The 21,836-nt window shown below is 46.0% G+C and overlaps 2 protein-coding genes and 1 pseudogene across 8 annotated transcripts; 1 reads left to right on the plus strand and 2 right to left on the minus strand.

Moving 5' to 3' along the window:
* Positions 1–4,256: 4,256 nt before the first annotated feature.
* Positions 4,257–5,743, minus strand: LOC123058990 (2'-deoxymugineic-acid 2'-dioxygenase-like; annotated as a pseudogene).
* An 8,436-nt stretch (positions 5,744–14,179) lies between these two features.
* On the plus strand, positions 14,180–18,934 carry LOC123063005 (uncharacterized). Of its 5 annotated transcripts, none has more exons than XM_044486710.1 (15): positions 14,180–14,531; positions 15,191–15,294; positions 15,407–15,518; positions 15,598–15,741; positions 16,501–16,605; positions 16,709–16,792; positions 16,957–17,072; positions 17,163–17,264; positions 17,348–17,461; positions 17,547–17,603; positions 17,679–17,745; positions 17,823–17,876; positions 18,275–18,349; positions 18,427–18,509; positions 18,607–18,934. In XM_044486710.1, exons 2-15 carry the CDS (start codon positions 15,266–15,268, stop codon positions 18,608–18,610), a joined length of 1,146 nt encoding a protein of 381 aa, XP_044342645.1. In that variant the 5' UTR covers positions 14,180–14,531; positions 15,191–15,265; the 3' UTR covers positions 18,611–18,934. The 5 variants fall into 5 exon arrangements, with proteins under 5 accessions (XP_044342645.1, XP_044342641.1, XP_044342643.1 ...); XM_044486706.1 differs by having other exon boundaries at positions 14,184–14,531; positions 18,427–18,462; XM_044486708.1 differs by having other exon boundaries at positions 14,186–14,531; positions 15,410–15,518; positions 18,427–18,462.
* LOC123063004 (hornerin) lies at positions 18,859–20,817 on the minus strand. 3 transcript variants are annotated; one of them, XM_044486703.1, is made up of 2 exons: positions 19,606–20,817; positions 18,859–19,530 (listed from the first exon to the last, which is right to left on the minus strand). In XM_044486703.1, exons 1-2 carry the CDS (start codon positions 20,722–20,724, stop codon positions 19,054–19,056), a joined length of 1,596 nt encoding a protein of 531 aa, XP_044342638.1. In that variant the 5' UTR covers positions 20,725–20,817; the 3' UTR covers positions 18,859–19,053. The 3 variants fall into 3 exon arrangements, with proteins under 3 accessions (XP_044342638.1, XP_044342639.1, XP_044342637.1); XM_044486704.1 differs by having other exon boundaries at positions 18,859–19,485; positions 19,561–20,817; XM_044486702.1 differs by having other exon boundaries at positions 18,859–20,816.
* Positions 20,818–21,836: the final 1,019 nt, after the last annotated feature.

Genomic DNA, 21,836 nt, shown 5'->3' on the forward strand with positions numbered 1-21,836 from the left:
TTCAAGACCCCACATCGCTTGTTTTTTCATTTTATTTTTAGGGGCTTAATACGAAAATAAAAAAAGCCAAAGGCTTCTCTGCAGATCTACATGCTACAGCGGATGACAATGGGCCCTGGCCACACTGAAATGCCACATAGCCCATGGATACGTCCGTGTACATGAAATGTGATCGTATATGAACGCTTGTACAAGTTTGATGACCGGAAACATGTATTTTATAAGTTTGTGCACTAAACTGACCATCGCGTGCAAGTTCTATGACTTCGGGTGTATTTACCTCTTCTAATAAGTATCATCTATCCAGCGGTGGTATCATGCTAAAAATGAATTTCAATATCGATAATGTAAGTGTCGTTGCTATTCCATAGTTCACATCTAGCAGATCATGCACTTTTAATAGATCATATATATACACGCATCAGGATCATGCTTCATATATATGCACGCAAGAGAAACAAAGTCACATATAGCAGGCAGGAGAAATATTGTTTTGTTTTAAGTTAATCATGATCGACACCACAAATAAATTCACATATAGCAGATTTTAAAAATATACTAGAATTTCTATGCGTTCATCCGCCACAGTCCACCGTGCCCCCGCCCTCCCGGATCAGCCCCTCCCTCCCACCGTGCCCCCCGACCCTCCCTGTGCCGCCCCTTCCATGCCCAGCTGGATCCGATGACATCGGTCTTCATCGCCCCCACCCATGCCACTTCCCACGATCTGCCCATCATTTCTGCTCAGGGCTGGCCCTATGTTTTGAAGGGCCCTAGGGCGAAGTCGATGACATGGGCCCTTAAGGCTCTCTCTTTATATATATTCTCTTGCAACAAAAAAAATTAATTTTTAGTTACACATTTTTTGTTTGAGATTACATGATGTCTAATAATGATTGTTGAAAGACTTGGAAGAAAAGGAAAATAGTGACATCTTTGACTATTAGTAATTTATGTTGAGTATCATTGTTATTTAGGAAACGTAGGATAGCGTAGGATTTATTCTACCTTGACTTGTACCCCAAGATAACCATATACTCCTACATATATATGCCCATGAGGCTCAAGCAATAAAACAACCATTCCACCAATTTTCCTCTTCCCTTCTAACATGGTATCAGACTAACCGATCCAAACCTTATCCACCGCTTCCGCCCTGCGCGCCGCTCCCGGGGCGGTCAGCCTCCATGACCGCCGCCGGGGGCCATGCCGCCCAGACCTAGGGTTTGTCCGCCGGTCGTGTTGATTGGCTGCCTTAGAGAGTCTTTTTTCCGATTCTTGATCCGAGTTTTTCTTTCTCACACCGGTCTGCGTTTCTTCCTGATTTTCTGATTTAAGATCGGTTTGCGTTGTCCGCCGCCATTCATCATCTAGAACGTGTCTCTACTCCGACCTCGACAACAACTCCCGCCTTCACCGGGATCTGTTGCTGCCGGCGTCCCAGGTTCACGCGTGTGTGGTGTTGCAGTGGCCGGTTGCACCGTCATTGACTGGCATGTCGTCTCGCATGCGGGCGTGGTGTAGCCGGCCGCTCGCGCATGCTCATCAGGCCACGTCGATCTACACCGGTTGTGAATCATGCAACCTGCAAGTCTCGCTACTTGCATGTGGGCTGCATCATGTTCGGGTATGCTTGGGTGCATGCATGCATCCATGCACAAGGCCGGTTCCGGTCGGCTGCACCACTGCTTGCATCCGAGCGCGTCTCGTCGTTCGTCCACATCTTCTCGATCTTGCTGGCCGTGTTTTCGGTTTAATCAGCAGTCTGCACGCAGCTTCGCGGGTCTATGAAGATCATCATCCGGTATGAACGCCTCTTCACTGATCGAACAACGGGCTATTGCTCTGTCACCTCATAGAGCGCAGCGTCGCCGCCTGGTGGTACTCCTGCGATTGCATCGACCGTGTGCTACCGCTGCGTCGCCCTTTGGGCCATAGTGCCATGGCCCGCGGTCCACCGCCGCCCCGAGGTCGTTCAATTCAAGCGTCCTTGTGACTGCACCGACCCTTGCGCTGTTGGTGCGCAACCCATCGGGTCGTAGTGAGCGTGGCACGCGGTTCGTGCCGCCGCCCTGAGGTCTTCCCCGTCATCGCCTCGATCCACGCGCTGCTGCTGCGTAGCCCCTTCGGGACGTAGCGCCGCGGCACGCGGTCCACTTTGCCATCCACGCGCGTCGACTTCTGTGTGGTATGCGCCGCGTCACCTTCCTAGACGCGGGAACGCCACTGTTCGCGCTGATCTTCATCACGCTGTCGGGTTCTTCTTCGCCTACTTCGAGCACCGCCGCCGCATTCTTCACCTAGCCGTCGCCGCCTCCTCAGGCCGCCGCCGCTCTTCTTCCCGGTCCACGGTGACTACCTCGACACCGACCACCCCGACTTGACATCGACCACGGCGTCCCTTGCACGGCTAGCTCGACCACGGCTACACCGCCCTACGCTCTCGGCTACATCAACATCGGCACAAAGGGCTACCGCCTTGCTTGAGCAACCTTATCGGTTTCCATTACAGCCACGACTTTCGCGATGCGTCGACCGTTATGACTAGGGGGGTCAGTCGGTTTGCCTTCGGATTCTTCTCCAGCCTCACCGTCTGCGTCGCTACCGTTGTGATTGCGAGGGATTTAAGTATCGTTATTATTTAGGAAATGTAGGATAGCGTAGGATTTATTCTACCTTGATTTGTACTTCAAGATGACCATGTACTCCTATATATATGCCCATGAGGCTCAAGCAATAAAACAACCATTCCACCAATTCTCCTCTTCCCTTCTAACAATTTAGAATCAATCTCCATGCCATTTGGATTGTCGGTACCAGATGAAGGCTCATTTTTTCTTCCTTTTTATTGTCCTCATTCACGCAGGGTCGGCCCTATGTTTTGAAGGGCCCTAGGGCGAAGTCGATGACATGGGCCCTTAAGGCTCTCTCTTTATATATATTCTCTTGCAACAAAAATAATTAATTTTCAGTCACACATTTTTTGTTTCAGATTACATGATGTCTAATAATGATTGTTGAAAGACTTGTAAGAAAGGGAAATAGTGACATCTTTGACAATTAGTAATTTAGAATCAATCTCCTTGCCATTTAGATTGTCAGTGCCAGATGAAGGCTCAGTTTTTCTTCGTTTTTATTGTCCTCACTCACTGAATTTCTGCTTGCAAAACAGAGCAAGCAACACCCTCATCTACATTTTTTGACCCTGTTTCTTGGAGCTATGTCGTCATCATTCAAGAGTTATTCTGTTGGTCAGTAACAGAAAAAAAACAATTTCTCTCTATATATCTAAATGCATTCTATGTGCAGACTCTATTTCCCCTTCACCGTCAATCAACATGATTTAAAATTATGTTTTCATAAAAAAATTCAACATCAAAATCAACTGTTTTCCTAACCGATTGTCATTTCTTGTCGCCCACCGTTTGGTGGGCAACGTGCGGCCAGCTGTACCCCTATATATTCTAGATATAAGATGGCACCACCTTATACTCCCTAATATAAGTAGATTGTGTGAATGCATGTGATAAGGACATTCTCTTTTGGTGGTTTTGACATGTTTTCCCAAAATAGAAACACCTTCTGTCATTGGTAATCATACTATTCTTATTAATGAAAAGCGGTGTTATTGTTGTTGTTAAACAATCATTTGATCAATGTATGGTGAAGGCCCATTCTTTCTGTCTTTCAAGATAACGTGAGACCCTAGCCTATAATGTCGTTACACATCCTTTCGTCTTACACACACCGGATGTTCCCTATATGAAAGTGCCTCTAACTTTTTATCTGCTCCGGCTAGATCATGCTATCAGTGGCCTAGAAGTGAGTTTGGGCAGTTGCAAGCACCCACATCAGGTTATGTAAGGTGTCATGTTCTTGAAATGGAGCAATTATGACTACTCACCGTACTCATACAACAGTTAGGTTACTAAATATCTGTTACTCCTTTTAGGTTATCAAATATAGAATATGTGTTGTTTAATTTTTCATTTTCTTATCAAGAAAGGTTCTCGATGATTTGCTAAAACTTCACTATGGTCAATTTGCACAATAAATTCTTATGCAAACTCTCTTACGACATCAAGATGCACATGCCACGTGTAAAATTACTAGTATCACAAGATTACTAGTATCACCAAACGTACATGTATACTATATCAACATCGGGTAGGTAGCTTGATGTAACTGAGTGTTGAAAGATTTGGCAAACAAACGGTGACAATCATAAACCCCATCGTAAAGGCCTATCGTCCATGGTGCTTCATATATTTTTGTCTAGTGTTTGTTGAGAGATGCTGAGATCGGTTGTGAGATTGAGTGATGAGCCCAACTTTATAACATTGTGGATGCGCATGAACTCGCCAAAGGTGAGGGTGCGGTAGCGTCTGGGGTTTCCTTCACTGACGAACTCCTCCGCTGGGCCGACGAGGCAATCTGCATCAGGCTGGATGAAAACCCCCACTGACGTTCGTGGCATCACCGGGTTGGTCATCACCCGGTGCTCAATGCTCTTTAGCACCCCGTTGGTCACAACCTGCAAGAGCGAACCAACATATATAGTGATGATTCGATCCACCGATACTTGAATGAACAACTTGCTCTGTTGAGAAATGATGTATTAACTCAAGTTGCAAGCCGAAGTTGACGACAAAGGCATTTGGCACGGGCTCAACGGTAATCCGATCGCCCTTGTATGAGACCTGCAAGCCAGGGACAGCACCGGGTAGGAGGAGCGTGATGAGGTTCCTGTCACAGTGTGGCGGCAGCCCAAGGCCGAGTCCCGGATCCAGGTTTGAGCATGACGGGTAGTGGTTAAGGCCAATGATGGTTTCACTACCACCGAGGGGCCCCTCGAAGTAGTTGTGGCGGAGCCCCAACCCATTCCCATGCCTCTTGTGAGCACGATCAACTTCTCGACAACCTCCCTATAACCAAGCGAAATCACAAGCAATAAATTAAGATTACCTCTCCACCACACATGTATGCATATGATGGATGAATCGGCATGGAATTATGACAACAGATGGTTTCATCGACTCTCTTCATTGGTTATTATGTGCCACGTAGACAAAAACTAGCGAGTTATGATATGGGAGAGCTTATGCTACCGGAGTCCTTGGGGTTTGTCGGGCCAGTGATTCTTGCTGTCTCCCACGGGGAAGGTGCAGGTGAGGCGGAGGCAGTCCGTCCAGTACTTGTCGCCGCCGGTCTCAAAGGTGCTGCCGGAGAAGAGCCGGTTGGGCTTGCATCTGTCGTCTGAGTAGAAGGGTGCCACATCCGGCGCCGGCAGGCGGAAGAACTCCTCGCACACCGCCTCCATATCCCACATCGCATGCTCAGGGACGCCGTGGTTGACCACCTGCACACATATGCGCATGCTTATACGTACTTTCTCCGTAGTGATCTAAACGTTCTTATATTTTTTACCGGAGTAATAAATATACTGATGCTTGCTACCACTAGACGCCTATTAATTAGTACATACGTAATGAAATACCCGTGGCAAATTAATCAAGACAAGATGCTTGGCGTGGTGGTGGTTAAATTGGTCTGACCTGGAAGAAACCAAGCTCCTTGCCAGCGTCAAGGACGGCACGGCGGACCTCGTCGCGGCCGAGGGAGAGGTCGATGATGGGAAGAGAGACGGCCGGCGGCGGGACAAGCAGCTCGTGGGACGGGGCTGAGGAGACCAGCTTCTCCATGGGAATAGCAAGGCAACAAGAACGAACTGGAGTAGGGCTAGCTCGTGTTATCTGATTGCACTGCACTTACTGCTGCTGCCTGGCATGCTTTTTATAGGCTTGGAGATGGACGACGGAGAGGTTTTAGCCGTGTCAGCAATTTGCTCCGTAGGGGTGGATGTAAAGTTCGAAGCTCCACGAGCTTAACGAGCGGTCGTTTGATAGGCTTGTTCAGCTCGTGCTCATTTGTTAATGAACTGAGATAATATTTATTTTTAGTTTGTTAAACTAACTAGCTTAACAATGCGAACAAATGTCTCGCGAGTAGCCTCTTAAGCTCACTAGAAGAACGCCCGTGCGTTGCAACGGGGCCATATTAACTTTAAGAGTTCAATATTAATCATGTTAATAATACATTTAATATTCTCATATATATCAAGTGACACTGGCGACCTTTTTTGTCAATTTAGCAACGGGCTCAGTTGCAACGGGCTCTTTATACATATCAGACAACTCGCTACTACTTAAACTACAACTATGGCTACCAATATTTTTTTTGTCAATTTAGCTCAGCAATAGTGCCTGGCTTAATAGACTGCTTTGCATTCACCCCCTCAGAAGACAGAGAGAACCAACTCAACATGTCAGAAGATTAACAGAAATTTCATTTGTATGGCATGAACATATAGCAGGAGCACCAACACATAGATCAGCAGAGAGCAGAGCACAACATGCACACACTCGGGCCATCTATATCATACACACACAGCAACACACACACGCATCACGCTAGCATACACATACAGAAAAGCAGGCACACACGCATCATGCACATTGGCCGGTGCGACGCACGCAGAGCAAGTACGTACGCACGGAGAGCAAGCTAGCAAGCACGCACACGTCCAACCCCGCCGCTGCATGCGCTGGCGAAAGGTGAGGCAGCAAGGGAGACTGCACATTGAAGCTGTCCATGCAAGGCTGGAGGTGCTGGGCCGGCGACGGCGGTGTTGGGACGGCGCTTGATTCGTTCCCGGTGGCATGGAGCTTGGGGCGGCAACGCGGCGATAGCTAGTGCTCGGGGATGGGGGTTTGGGGCGGGGGCACTCGACCCGATGGCTGGCGAAGTTAACGGGCTCGGGCGGCTGGAAATTCGGCGGGTGGCGGCGGCACAGCGCGAGGATGGGACAGGCGTAAAACCTAGCGGGCGTTCAACTACCAATACCCACGCCTTTTTTTAGGGGAATTGCTTGTGAAAATAACGTGCGACGACGACTTAGCGAGCGGATCCCCTTAAAAAAGACATAGCGAGCAGATTCCCTTAAAACTGGTAGGAATGGATACGATTGATGACGTTGATAAATAGTGGTGAATGTTGGCCTAATTTACTATCATCATGCATGGAAACGAATCATCAAGAAAAATAATACTTCCTATTACTACACTCATAGAAAGCTTCCTAATCTCTGCTACCAAACAGTTTTTGCCCAAACAAGGAAGGAAAGTTATGGACGTGATTCGGAAGGAAACAAACGTTATGAAGATTAATTAATTTAGATTTGATCTTTAGAGATTGATTGTGATTGATTCTTTTACATAAAGACATTACTAAATAATTTGCGTCAGTATGGAAAGTTCTGATCCGTTTAGTTTTTTTCGTTGTGTGAGAGGGTGAAGTGAAAATAAACCGATGAAGTGGGGGAGGCGACGAAAAAAATCTACGATGGTTAACCTACGAAAAAAACCAAACGAAAGTGGTGGAACGAAAAAAAACCTGGAAGCGAGACTACCAACTGCTCTATTAAAAATAGAGACTAATAGTAATGTTTTTATAGACCCGCTCAACTAATCAGAAGTGGCCAGGCGAACTCAACAACGCCACTCGACATGTTCTCTTGTAGCATCACCCCAGTCTTATATTTTTCGTTGCACCGTGGAAAGATATTAGGTGAGTTGCGATCACGAGACACCGGCTTCCCCCTTCCCTTGAATCATGTTTGATCCTTCTCTAGTGAACCCGGTTGCATGGGGGGCATGGACAACAGACCCTTCTCTGATGGGCCCCGGTTGCATCATGGGGTTGGCATGGAGGACGGAACACATGGTGATGCCCGGCGGGTGATTGCAAAATGAAACTGATATTTTCTAAACATGAGCAAACAATTTGTATTTCGGTAGTCATGATCGGTTCTATGTCTTCTTCTCCATGATTCGACCGCCTCTCGTGGTCTTCAGAGTTTGTACAGTCCCTTTTCAGCATTTTCTTCTCCGGGAAGCGATTTGCTTCGCAGTTTGCGGCCGATGGCGTCTCCTGGTCTGGAGACTTCCCGGCCATTGCTTCTACGAATTCCTGGGTTTAAACAAGTTTGCTTCGTTGAGGCGAAAGCCAAAGAAGACATCGAGCTATGGTCAAGACGCGCCAAACGGTGGAAGCAGGAGGAAGAATACTTTGGCACCAACCAAAATTTTAATGTAATTTTATTTTTCTATAATGGTGTGTTTGTAAAGATATGCGATACTTAATACTCCATCTCTTCTGGTATAGAGGGCATATCTCAATTTTTTTTGGTTTTTCCATTTTGTAAGTGCCATATTTATTACTCTCCATCATATGTTCTGATTTCGAGTTAGATTAAATCGTTGCATGCAAGTATTAAGAGAAAACTCACCAATGCACACAAAAGTTTTTGGTCATTTAGTGGTCACACATGCATGTGTTGCAATTAATGCATTGATAAACATATTTTTTTGAGTAAAACAAGCACATTAATTGCGTAATTTTTGTAAACTATAAAAAATATTATACCACTCACAATCTACGTTCGTTGGTGAGATTTTTGAATTTATCACTTTAAACCAAAAGGGAGGGAGTATATGGCCTTGGGTACAAAGGACACACATACTGAAGTACCACTGCTTAATATATCTTGGGTAGTCTGCAAAATTCTCAATTAGCCAGTTTTGAATCTGAAGACGGCTACATAACATCATTCCAAAACCTTGCTCTTGAGTTTATTTCTTCCGGATGACAATCAGACCATTTCTTCATAGCAGGTTGATGGAGAATGAGCAGTAAAGAAATAAGCAAGGCATATAAACTGTAACTCTTGATTGATTAACTTTCATTAATAATATTTGGGGTTGTTTTAGGATGAAACTTAATAAAGTAACTGAAAAGTATTACTTTTAATCGAGGCATCATAATTGGAGTTGATGGCATCAAATTATCGGATAATGATTTCTCAAACCTGTAAAATACTCCCTTCATACACTAGTACAAAAGGGGGCTTTGGTCCAGGCCGGGTAAGCCCATTAGTCCCGGTTCAGTCCAGAACCGGGACCAATGGGTGCATTTATCCCGGTTCGTGCGGCTAAGGCATTAGTCCCGGTTCACCTGGGCCCTTTAGTCCCGGTTCATGAACCGGGACTAAAGGGTGCGATGCCCATTAGTCCCAGTTGGTGGCACCAACCGGTACTAAAGGCTAGACCTTTAGTCCCGGTTGGTGCCACCAACCGGGACTAATGGGCTTTGAGGCATTAGTACCGGTTCATGGCACGAACCGGTACTAAAGGTCCCATTTTCAAACTCTCCCCCCCTTGGACCGCCTTTTCAGTTTTAGAAAAAACAAAAGAAAATAATGGAAATGTCAAAAAAATAAAATAAAATAAGTTTCCCATGTGATATGTGGTCTAGTTGTTGGGAAAATTTACAAATATGAATTTCGACTTTATTTACAAAATCTCTCTGGAATTTGTAAAATGGGCATAACTTTTGCATACGAACTCGGATTAAAAAGTTTTTTATATGAAAAATTATCTACTCAAAAAGTTACATCCAATGGAGACTGCCTACGGCCTGTTTGCAAATTTGTAGAATCCTCAAATTCCAAAAGGAAAAAAGTTATGATCAAATTTCAGTTTTTTAAAATTTTCATTAAATCTGGTCAAACTATGGTCAAACTACTTATTCAAGAAGTATTAGTGTTACTAAATAATTATTCAAGAATATTAGTGTTATTAAATAATTATTTTAGTTTTTTTGAATTTTGGTCAAATCTGGTCAAACTATGGTCAAACTGTGGTCAAACAAAGGTCAAACTACTTATTCAAGAAATATTAGTGTTACTAAAAAATTATTGTTTTTTAGAACAATAGTTTCAAACTCAAACAGTGAAATGTTGACTTCATGCTCAAGCTAAACTCCTGAGGGTTAATAGGATTGACATCTTACTATTGTCAAGAAAACAACGAGTGCAGACTTGGAAACGAGGGAGAATAGAACCCGGAAGTTAAGCGTGCTCAGGCTGGGGGAGTGGGAGGATGGGTGACCGTCCGGGAAGTTAGATGATTTGGAATGATGAGGAGATTAGAGGTTAAAATAATTCAGAAATTTGAAAATAAAAAAAATTCAAAAAAAAATTCAAAAAAAATCAGAAAATTTCCTTTAGTACCGGTTGGTGTTACCAACCGGGACTAAAGGTGGACCGGCCACGTGGAGGGCCTTTAGTCCCGATTCTGGTTTGAACCGGGACTAAAGGGCCGGAACTAAAGGCCCTTTTTCTACTAGTGATACCAAAACTAGCCTAAAAAGGCATCTTATATTTTGATACGGAGGTAGTACATCTTAGCCAAGAGGTTACAACATATACCCAAACTGTACGACTGAAGAAGGCAACAACGCTGATTGTGAAAAGTAACCCCTACTACATCATGTTAACCCCTACTACATCATCTTTTATTTTTAGCTTAATAGATGCAGCAATGTTTTTCAAAAGTATGGCTGCCATTAATAGAGACTTTTCTCAAGAAATAATTCCTGCTATTTGTTTTATTTCCACATGTACCGTGTTCTTGAAAGGTGTCACTTCATGTCAGCAGAGATAATGACCGTTTGAGTTCAGTGATGTCTCTTGGAAAAAATAATCATGAAGCAGATTGTCAATACATTGCAAAGAGATAGTATATGATTTGAACGCATACATTATGGGAGTACCATTTTTTTCATTCCATATGCACCTGCATGCCCTGAATCCATTGTAAAAAGGCCAGCAATGTAATCCAACCAAAATACGTGTGCAAGCTTTGCAGCCCTCTACAAGTTTTTTCCTTGGTTTTGTTGCTCGGATAGGCTCTGCGTACCGGACCAACATAGTTTCTCCTTTAGTATATATTAAGCTGTAATATATTGGGCCGGAAACAACAAAATATGGAGAGAAGGGCATAAATGTACTCTATGCACACATGAAAGGAGGGGGCAGAATGAATCTCCATGAAAAATGCTAATCTATGTGGGAGCCATGGATGAACCTCGTACAGGGATGCTGCAACCGAAGGAAATAGCCTCTGGTATTCCTGCGAGAAAGACATACAATCAGAAGAACATTCGAACCAAAGCCATATTTCTGAATTGAACAATGAACCGAGGCAGAAGCCAACAAAATGAACACCAATCATGTAATGGCAAAAATCTACCGTGGGGCCAGAAAGTTGACTACAAGCCACCGAAATCAGATTCGCAGATGATAAATGGGCAAATGAAGCAAAGATCTCTGTGTAGTAGCTTCATGAGTTAGATAGATAAATGGGCCAATAAGCCCACTCAATGACAGGCCTTTGAAAAAGTCTCCAGAATAGCGGCCTATTAGGACAGCCAGCCCAATTGCGGTAAATCGGTGCTCAAACAAAGATCTGAAGGTCAGATACTGTTCAAACACGAAATCCAACGGCCAAAATCGCTGGAAGCGTGGGCTCAGTTTTACTGTCATAAATGTGCTTAACTATAGATAAATACATGATAACATATCCAATTTTCTACGTGTGGCTATTTAAACCTCCATACATTCAGCCAAACATGACAGTGGGAAGAAAATGACTTTTATTAGAAAAGTGCACGATGTCTTCAAACACTGCTGCACGCCTCTGTTTGTCTTTGCTTCCTTCGATCACGCTCTGGTAGAAAAAAATGGCAAGCAATGTGAAACAAACGGGAAAATAGTCGGCAATAAATACTACTCCTCCGTCCCAAAATAATACTCCCTCTGCACTAACTTTAATGCAAAGTTATATTAAAGTTGAGACACTTATTTTAGGACAAAGGGAGTAGTTTTGTTCACATGTAACAAAGAGCACGGTATACTATTTTGATTCAATGAAAACAATTTTACCATGAAAACGTGCGTCACAAGCAACATCAGGCAATTAGAGCTCTAAGCAAAGAAGGGGGCCAATCCTCCTTAGCCTCGAACTGAAGATTAATACTCAGGTCAGTTAATTTAATTCTCAATAACACCATGCTCTCTAGTTTTAAAAAGCCCATATGCAATTGAGGTCTTCAATTGAAATTGGGTCCCTATCAGGCCAACAATTTCTTAAAGCCCTCTCATTTAATTCTATGGCAAAGGGGCCATGCATGTCATGGCTAGGAGACACAAAGTAAATGCAGTCATAACCAAATTAAAAACAAGAAGAAAAATACGGAATGAAATAGGACGCCAAGAGCCAGGGACCCGTTCGCTAGTTAGAATGGCACTTGCAAATGGCTCAGCTGGTAGTTTCTTCATTGGGGGCGGCAATTTCCAAAACTGCCATGGCAGTTCGTTTAAATCTGGGGAGTTCTTGCTGTAGAATTGCGACTATCTAATCCCGATCAGACGGTTCTGGGGCGTTTGTGGGATTTCGTCCCCAGGGAACATTCCCTAGATAGCATTACTGATGAAATAATGTTGCTTGGAGGCAAAGGAGACCAAGTAGGTCACACCTGGAACACAAAAGAAGAGTAGTAATAATAGAATTAAAGAAAACATAACATATAAGGAAGGAAATAATCTCCACACGCATGGACCAATGAAATAATCTTGCTTGGAGGCAAAGGAGATCAACGCCTGGAACACAAAAGGAGAGGCAAAACATATAAGGCTGGTTGTAATGGGGAGTATCATATAGTAGTATCATGCATACGATACTAATGTATAATACTACCTTCCTAATGCATAATATCATAATTTTTCCGTCACAGTTTAGAAAGGCATAATTAAATTTGCGTGCGTTTCCACAATAAACAAGGTTTAGGGCGCATTGCATTTATTTCTAGTAGCTAATTAGTACTCCGATATACTATTTCTACATGCATGCGTAGTGTGAATGCTATTTTTTAGTCCATCCCACAACCAATAGATAACCACCTAGGTCCCAAAGAATTTCCAAGTGCGCCTTCTAAACCGTGACAGAGGGAGTATATTAGTATCATGTAGTACTCTATTTATTGCCATGCATGACACAAAATAGAATATCATTTATTATTATACGGTATCATAATATGATACTCCATCATCTCTTTATTTATTTAATGATATGACACCTCATCAAAATTGCTTAGTTGGTATGCATGATACTAGTTATGATACTACTATTACGACCAGCCTAAGGAAGGAAATAATCTCCACGCGCGTGGACACAAATATTCACCGAATGCCAGATTTTTAGGCATGGCAGATCGAAGATTTTCCATGATAAATTGTGTCCGTCGAGGATGACAAGTTTCGTTGGCGAACATGACAAATCCGACTTAGTAGTTCATTTTTTGCCCAGAAGATTACCGTGTTTGCAAAAAAATAAAATCCATCCTCGTGCCAAAATAAAATGTCATGAAAACATTCGATTTGCCGTGTTTAAAAATTTGACGTCAAATTTTTAGCACACGCTTGTCAACGCGCCGCCTAGTTTCAGGTTGCCTTCTTCCTATTTTTAGGCGGGCACGATTCAAAGCTGGATATCCGAGTTACTCCCTCCATTCCAAATTACTACGCCTTTAGATTTCTTCCAAAAAGTAAATCTTATAAAAACTAATAAAGTCTAGAGAGAATATTCTATGCAATACCTTTCTTCGGGCACAATCGGTGTAAACAGATAAAATGAATCCAACGGCTCGCGAATCGGCGGGTCTTGTAAAATTATCCGCCGGCCAACGCGTAGCATTGCCCATATATAAACGGCAGGGTTACAATGCAAAATCTTTGGGTATCAATTCCCTGCTCATGAATGGAAACCCCAGGCCGCCTGTCAGCTCTACCCGTGGCCTCGGCCCGCGGCTTCCCTTTCCCCCGATCACCTCGCCCTCCCTCCGCCGATCACCCCGTCTCCTCCATGACCGCAAGCACGCCTGGATTCTCTGTCGATCGGTTTTATGCTGGTAGGAAACTGTTTTAGGCGCATCTCAACATTTTGTATTACAGCCAGACAAGAACATGCGAGGCCGTCACGGCAGGCGAGCGATGATGATGAGCTCCGTTGCTGGAGGCGCAGGGCAGAGGCAAGGAGACGGCGGCATGTTAACCCGGATTAGTTTATCCCGTCGGGGTGGCGCAGTTTGATCCCGGCCGCCCTGAATGATTGCCATGTGTAGGACAACCAGATACAGCTGCGAGTATTCTACTCACCCACTGTCATGAGTCATGGCCAACGCTCACGACGCAGACCCCAATTCCTCGCAGACTCGTCGTAGCCGCGTGATATTCTACCCCACCCGCCGCTGTACCACCACCTCTACCACGACTAGTACTGCCAGGGAGGGGCCGAGCGAAGAAGGGTTTGGTCCTGTCGGCCTTCGCTGCCACCTCCTCCTCCCCCCGCCACCGCGCCCACGGGCTCGCCTACCGCGCCGACTTCACGCCGGGGACCCCCTCTCCGCCGCCGCCCGCCGCCGAACCTGCGGGTCGGCGACGCCCTCGCCGGACCCCCGAGGGAGGCGGGCTCCCGGGCTGCTGAGCCCAGCCAGCAGGGCCGCCGCCGCCGCCGCCGGATCGCTGGCGCGGCCGCCCCGATCCGCGAGGACACGAGCCGCCGCCCGCGGATTTGGTAAGCACCGCCTCGGGCCGTGCGCCGCACCCACGCATGCGCGCGCAGATGTTGAGGCCAGTTCAAACTGTTCCGCGGTTTGGGGGATCTGGCTGCCCGCCCCGAACTGCCTCCGATTCGTAACTGCTCCCCCAGTTCCTTCAGTTTCCGCTGCGAATTCTGCCGCGCCGCCCGGACGCTCCAGCGACCTGTGTTGCGTGCCCGCGCTCTGCTCCTCACGCGGATCTTGCTTCCGGCCTAAGATTTCAACAACGGCCGCCTGAAATTCGGGGCCGGGCGGTTTAGAGTTTCTTCTAGGTGCTTGCGTGTGTACTTGTCGGCACTGTTGTAGTCTTAATTGTTGCTTGTGGAAGTTTAGGAAGCAATGCTGACTTAGGAGTCGTGATTTTTCGATGTACTACTAAGAAAGCTACACCTCTAAATCTACAAGTCTGTCTTAGTTGGGGTGTTCGAACTAGTCTCGTTCATTCATTGCGAAACTTCTTCAAATTGGTTACGGGGATTCAGCATTCTAGATGTAACCAGCCTAATCAGCACCCCCTTTTGCTTCTCAGTTTATTCATCGGGGATTCAGGGGCTTTGTTTTCTCATTTCTGAATCATTTGATGATTTAAAAGCTGCTCTGATTTATCATTCTTTCCTCGCTTTTGCGTTCACAGCTACAAGTTCTTCAGCGGTGCGGAAACCGTTCTGCTAACAAGTTCCATCGCCGCCAAACGATACTGACAGCCCCCATGGCAAAGCCCGGCATTCTAGGCCGGAGGTATGTATAGTGCATCTACTTCATGGACAGGGCTCATGCCTAGTGACTTCTAATATTTTATTCTGTGCTCCTCAATGGAATGCATAATAATTTCTTTGCCAATCTTCATCAGCAGCAGCATGCCAAGATCAAATGAAGGCATGAGGCTTGTATTCTCAGCAGTTATCGGTATTATGCTAGGTTACTTGTTTGGGATATCCTTCCCCACAGTCAATATAACCAAGGTAAATTGGATCATTTGCATCTCTTGTTCTCTTATGCCACATACTTTAGACAATAATCTTTACTATCTGCACTTCGCAGCTTCATTTCCCTTCCAGTATTGTTTCCTATATTGAAGATAGAAACTCCGGAATCACAACCCAAACATTGTTGAACCATGCATGGACATCTGCAAACAGTCACAAGAAGAACAATTCTGATTCCAAGTCTGATGAAATTCCTAAGGTACTTTGCCAAGCTAGCACTTTTTAAGGGATTTTGTTAGCCTTTTGACTTGTGTCCTGTATTTGTTCAATGCAATCTGTGTTGGCTTTCTTCTTACTTATATCCTGTTTTGTTTTGATCGTACATTGTTTTAGTTAATTTTGGGTGATCATATTATTGGCCCATTAGAAGGGGAGCCTTGGCGCAGTGGTAAAGCTGCTGCCTTGTGACCATGAGGTCATGGGTTCAAGTCCTGGAAACAGCCTCTTACAGAAATGTAGGGAAAGGCTGCGTACTATAGACCCAAAGTGGTCGGACCCTTCCCTGGACCCTGCGCAAGCGGGAGCTACATGCACCAGGTTGCCCTTTTATATTATTGGCCCATTACTTGAATTGCTCCTGTATTTCTCATGTTTAGTACGTGAATTTCAAATTCCGGGATTACATGTAGGATGTAAATTGTTTCTGCCCGTGTTAAAACGATCTAATGCATTACTGCATTCTTTATGGAAGTGTGTAAGTTTGTGACTAAATTTCTGATCCTCGATTATCACTGATATTTGATCGAAGTCCTCACTCTACTTAGATAGAAAAGATATGTGGTTCCTCCTAACTATTCTCATTCCTAGTTGGATTTGGGTAACCTCTTTTATTGAAGTATAGGACATAACTTGCCGCATAGATGGCTGCTTCTCATAGATATAACAACAACAAAGCCTTTACTGCTTCTCATAGATAAAGCTGGTTTTATTTTATTTTTAATAACTATTCTTTATTCAGATTTATGTTACCTCAAACCCTAAAGGTGCTGAAAGGCTCCCACCAGGTATTGTCGTATCTGAAACAGACCTCTATCTGCGAAGATTGTGGGGTGAACCTAGTGAGGTTAGTTGTTGTTTCACTTGCTAAGTAGCAAATGATGCTTTTAAATCTCTTACTGACGTTTTTAATACCCTTTTTTGATCTATGATCTGAAACATATCATCAGGATCTTACTATCCAGCCAAAGTACCTTGTTACATTTACAGTTGGAATTGCGCAAAAGGCAAATATTGACGCAGCAGTCAAAAAGGTAATTAATTAGACATGTAGCATGCTTAAACAGAATGCCCTGGATAAAATATATTCTGGTACTGATTTGGTAAAACTGATGATGCATCGCAGTGAATTGCTCAATTTCTTCATATACAAAATAGTAATGATTGCTTTTGATATTCATGCATGTCTTCTATATAGTTCTCGGAGAACTTCACAATTATGCTGTTCCACTATGATGGTCGGACTACTGAATGGGATGAATTTGAGTGGTCAAAAAGGGCCATCCATGTGAGTGTTAGCAAGCAAACTAAGTGGTAAGTTTGTGCTATTGTTTATCAAGTTCTTTTGCACTCTTTCTATTTGTTTGACCGTCAAAGCTTAATGCTTCTTATAATTTACCCTAGGTGGTATGCCAAGAGATTTTTACATCCCGATGTCGTTGCCCGGTATGACTACATATTTATCTGGGATGAGGATCTAGGTGTTCAACATTTCAATGCAGAGGAGTAAGCACTGCACCCTTGTTTCCTTTGCTGTCCCCCTGGTGTTCCTTCTGAGGAAGATAATTTCAATACAACTCTTTTGTCAGGTACATCAAGCTTGTTAGGAAGCATGGGCTGGAGATCTCTCAACCTGGTTTGGAACCTGATAGAGGTCTGACATGGCAAATGACTAAGCGGCGTGGTGATCGAGAAGTTCACAAGTGAGTTATAGAACATATATTCTTGTTGATGCTTAACCATCGCCCACCTAGACCAGTTCCTTATGTGACATTTTGCTTTATACAGAGTAACCGAGGAGAGGCCAGGCTGGTGTTCGGATCCCCATCTGCCACCGTGTGCAGCGTAGGGGCCAAATTGTTTATTGTTAATGTATCTTGATCTTTCAAAATTTGTCTTCACATTCAATTTGATGTGCAGATTCGTAGAAATTATGGCAACTGTGTTCTCTAGGGATGCATGGCGCTGTGTATGGCATATGATTCAGGTGGAGTGTCATTTCGATCTCTTAGTCATCTTGTTTGGAGCCGGTATGCTTACACTTTCACACACTACTTCCTGCAGAACGACTTGATCCATGGATGGGGCCTCGATTTTGCTCTTAGGAAATGTGTGGAGGTATTTTCTTTGCTCTCTTGAAAGTGACCACTGTACATTTAAGTTAACCTCCTAAAGGTCTAGGATAGCTTAAATTGATTGCTAGGGACCCTGTAGAATTGGGGCGTAGATAGCAATGCATAGGAAGTTTGGCGGGTTTATTCCTTTGATCCAAAAGGAGCTTCATAGAAAGAAAAATAATGCTATGGACTGTAATCCTACAAAACCCTTTTGATCCAAAGGAGTAGTCTGCATGATTAATTATTTGATGACATTTTCATAGAAGGCTAGCACCATCCAAAATTATATCGACAATAACTCTAGGGGGCTGTAGTTATGTGATCTTCACTTTACATGCTTTCCCCAAACATCCATGTTTTACTGATTGGAACTGTTCTACTCGATCTTAAATTAAACAGCCAGCTCATGAGAAAATTGGAGTTGTTGACGCTCAGTGGATTGTTCATCAGGGTGTTCCATCACTTGGTAACCAGGTATAGTCACCGTTTCATCTCACCTATCACTGTATGCCGTCACTTGTTTCCTGACCTGTAGTATTCTTTTCTGTCAGGGCAAGTCGGAGAATGGAAGAGCACCATGGGAAGGGGTAAGCACAATCTTACTGATTTCATTACGTATTCTTCACATTTCAATGTACACGAATTCTGTACTCCATGCTGTGACACAAATCAATTCATGCCTGTGGATTTACACTTACCGTCATACTCCACTTGTTTGGTGCGCGCCACAGGTAAGAGGGCGGTGTAGAAAAGAGTGGGGGATATTCCAGGCAAGGCTGGCCGATGCCGAGAAGAAGTATTACTTGGATCAAGGGATCACGCCGCCGAATTCGACTTCAGTCTAGACGAAATCACACGGTGCACAGGAACCATATTAGGTTTCTGTTGAGGAAACCTGGCCCTTACCTGCTCAGTATCGTTCATGATGAAAATAGCAGCTGCCTACTAGTATAGCTGAAGCTCCCGGGCCAGACCACGTAGTATATTATTGTACCGATGCCACTTACGGTGGATTCAGAATATGAGTTAGAAGTACATCTTATTTAGACACTTTTGCAATGCAAAGGTCCACCAAATACTGGCATACTACACATGCAGGAGCATGTGGAAGATAAGTATCACTGCAGGTAGGATTGTATCACGCCGGTAGTCGTCGCTTGTGGGCAGGACGCAGGAGCTCAGTAGTAGCTGTGCTTCATGGGCTGCGCCCACCCGCCGCCGTAGCCGCCGCCGGAGCACCCCTGGGTGGTGGAGCTCTGGTACGCCGCCTCGTAGTGGCTCCCGCCGCCGAGCCGCTGGCGGCGCTCGTACGCGGAGTAGTACTGTGTGGCGCCGGGCACGGTGCTGCCGCCGTATCCGCCGCCCAGCACCTCGTCTTCGCAGTCGCTCTCTTCGTCGCTCTCCCACCCGAACTGGTTGTATTGCAGCTGCTTCTGCATCTGCCGGCGTTGGACAAGAGCGTCATACCCTGCGACGTCGCCGCCGTCGCACCCTTGCTGCTGGTACGCATTTTGCCCGTACCCGTGCTTCTTCTGGGCGAGCGCGTCGTACGACGCCTTCTGCCCGCCATAGGCGCCGTGCTGGAAAGCAGAGTCGTACCCTCCGGCCATCTGCCCGCCGCCGTAGCCGTGCTTCGTCTGCTTCGCGCCACCGTGGTGGAAAGCAGAGTCGTACCCTCCGGCCATCTGCCCGCCGCCGTAGCCGTGCTTCGTCTGCTTCGCGCCACCGTGGTGGAAAGCAGCGTCGTACCCTCCGGCATCAGCGCCGTGCCCGTAAGCCTTCTGCCCACCGCCGTAGCCGTGCTTCTGCGTCTCGCTGCCGTGGTGGGCACGGCCGTACCCTCCGGCGTCGCTCCCGTGCTGGTACGGCGCCTTCTGCTCGCCGTAGCCGTAGTTCTGCACTGAGCTGTCGTGGTGGACGGCGTCGTACCCTCCCGCTGCAGCGCCGTACGCCTTCTGCTCGCCGCCATAGCCGTGCTTCTTCATGGCGCCGTAGCTGTCGTGGTGGAGGGCGGCGGCGGCGCTCCCATGCTCGTACGCCTTCTGCTCGCCATAGCCGTGCGCCTTCTCGCCATAGCCATGCTTCTGGACCTTGCTGTCGTACGCGTTCTGCTCGCCGTAGCCGTGCTTCTGGACCTTGCTGTCGTAAGCCTTCTGCTCGCCGTAGCCGTGCGCCTTCTCGCCGTAGCCATGCTTCTGGACCTTGCCGTCCTGGTGATACGCCGTGTGCTCGCCGCCGTAGCCGCTCTTCTGGACCTTGCTGTCCTGGTGGTGACCACCGTACGCCTTCTGCTCGCCGTAGCCATGCTTCTGCGCCGAGCTGTCATGGTGGGCCTCGGCCCCATTCTGGTAAGCCTTCTGCTCACCGTAGCCATGCTTCTGCGTCGTGCTGTCGTGGCTGACGGCGTCATAGCCTCCATGCTGGTACGCCGCCGCCTTTTGTCCGCCATAGGCGCCGTGCTTCTGCACGGAGCTTTCGTGGTGGTGAGCGCCATACCCTCCGGCAGCGCTCTCATGCTGGTACGACGACGCCTTCTGCTCACCATAGCCGCCGTGCTTCTGCCCGGCGTTGTCACGGACGACGGCGTCGAAGCCTCCGACGTCGCCCCCGTACGCCTGCTGCCCGTAGCCGTGCTTCTGCACGTCGGCATCCTCAGAGCACAGCTCCGTGAGGGAGGCCGTCTTCTGCACGCCGCCGTTGTACCCGGCCTGCTTCTCGTTGAGGCTCATGTGGCTGATCTCCGTCATGACGGTGGTCACCGAGTCGGAGTTGTGGGTGTGGTAGCTTATCACGGGCTTGCTCTGGCCGTAGCCGCCGCCGAAGCCCAAAGCACGCTTGACGATGGACATGGCTGCTTGCTTGCTTGGGCTCCTGGCTACTTGCTCTTACTACTACGGCTTGGCTTGCTTAGTTGTTTTGCTAGTTGTATGTGGCCATGGGAGGCAGGGTTTTATAGGCGCCGTGGCGAGGGTGGGAGCCATAGCATTTGTGCTTGGTATGGTAGCTGATGGATATATGCTCTAAACTTTATATCTGGTTAAGCATCTAGTGATTCGAACCTAGTTTCCGTGCTTGTCAGGAATGTAAATTTCCAAGCATCCTCGCCAAATTTCCAAGCATCTTGTATATATCTCCAAATTTCCAAGCATCTTGTAATTATTGTTGAAGATAAAGCCAAGATCCTATTCGCGAGCCATATTTGATGTCCTGTTTTCTTCCCACGCCTGGTGGGGATGCTTACTTATCGTATATTACAATGAAATGATTAGACAATTTGTGCTAACGTCACAAAAATAGATTTTTTCTGTCTTTCGAAAAGAGGGTAGAGACTGCTTGGCACTTGATGAATAATTTGAATTTTAGTAAAGGAAAGGAATCCATCGCGGCCTCGGTGAGCTTTGTTCAAAACTATTGGGCTTCTTTCTCGTCTTGTCGTGCAAACAAGCAGGTGATGATGTGCAACAAAGGTAAGCAATTAAGTAGTGGAAGAACTCCGGGTAACCACTAATATGTAGATTAATGTTATCTCCTGGAAGCCTCCTACCTTGCATTTTTTTCAAGATTAATGTCGACGCAAGTTTTGTGGAGGCCATCAAAGTTGCGAGCATGGGGTGGTCGTTAGAGACCATTATGGACAAGTTATCATCTCCTCTTGGGATTACATTGGAGCTTGCCATAGCGTCTAGAAAGCGGAACTAAGAGCGACCCTATCCGGCTTGTATAGTGGTATCACTCTTGACAAGCCCATCATTTTAGAAACTGACTGTTCTTTTGTGGCTTCTGTATTTGGAAAAATGTGTTGACAGGTCAACTCCGATGGACCTAAAGAAGGAGGCATTGAATGTCTCTAAGCTGACGGTGGGTATAAAGATAGTCAAGATTAACGGGAGGGCCAATATGGCTGACAAGATTGCTAAGTTCAGTTTTAATAATAGGTTCAATGGTATTCTTTTTAATACTG

This window comes from Triticum aestivum, chromosome 3A (assembly GCF_018294505.1).
Source record: "Triticum aestivum cultivar Chinese Spring chromosome 3A, IWGSC CS RefSeq v2.1, whole genome shotgun sequence".
Lineage (NCBI taxonomy): Eukaryota > Viridiplantae > Streptophyta > Magnoliopsida > Poales > Poaceae > Triticum > Triticum aestivum.

What these genes read in the sequence shown, in the direction of transcription:
- LOC123063005 (XM_044486706.1), top strand. Translation starts at nt 15,266, where the DNA reads ATGGCAAAGCCCGGCATTCTAGGCCGGAG. An exon ending in GTTAGCAAGCAAACTAAGTG is followed by an intron (nt 17,073 to 17,162) that starts GTAAGTTTGTGC and finishes AATTTACCCTAG; the next exon opens with GTGGTATGCCAAGAGATTTT. An exon ending in TTCCATCACTTGGTAACCAG is followed by an intron (nt 18,350 to 18,426) that starts GTATAGTCACCG and finishes CTTTTCTGTCAG; the next exon opens with GGCAAGTCGGAGAATGGAAG.
- LOC123063004 (XM_044486702.1), bottom strand. Translation starts at nt 20,724, where the DNA reads ATGTCCATCGTCAAGCGTGCTTTGGGCTTCGGCGGCGGCTACGGCCAG.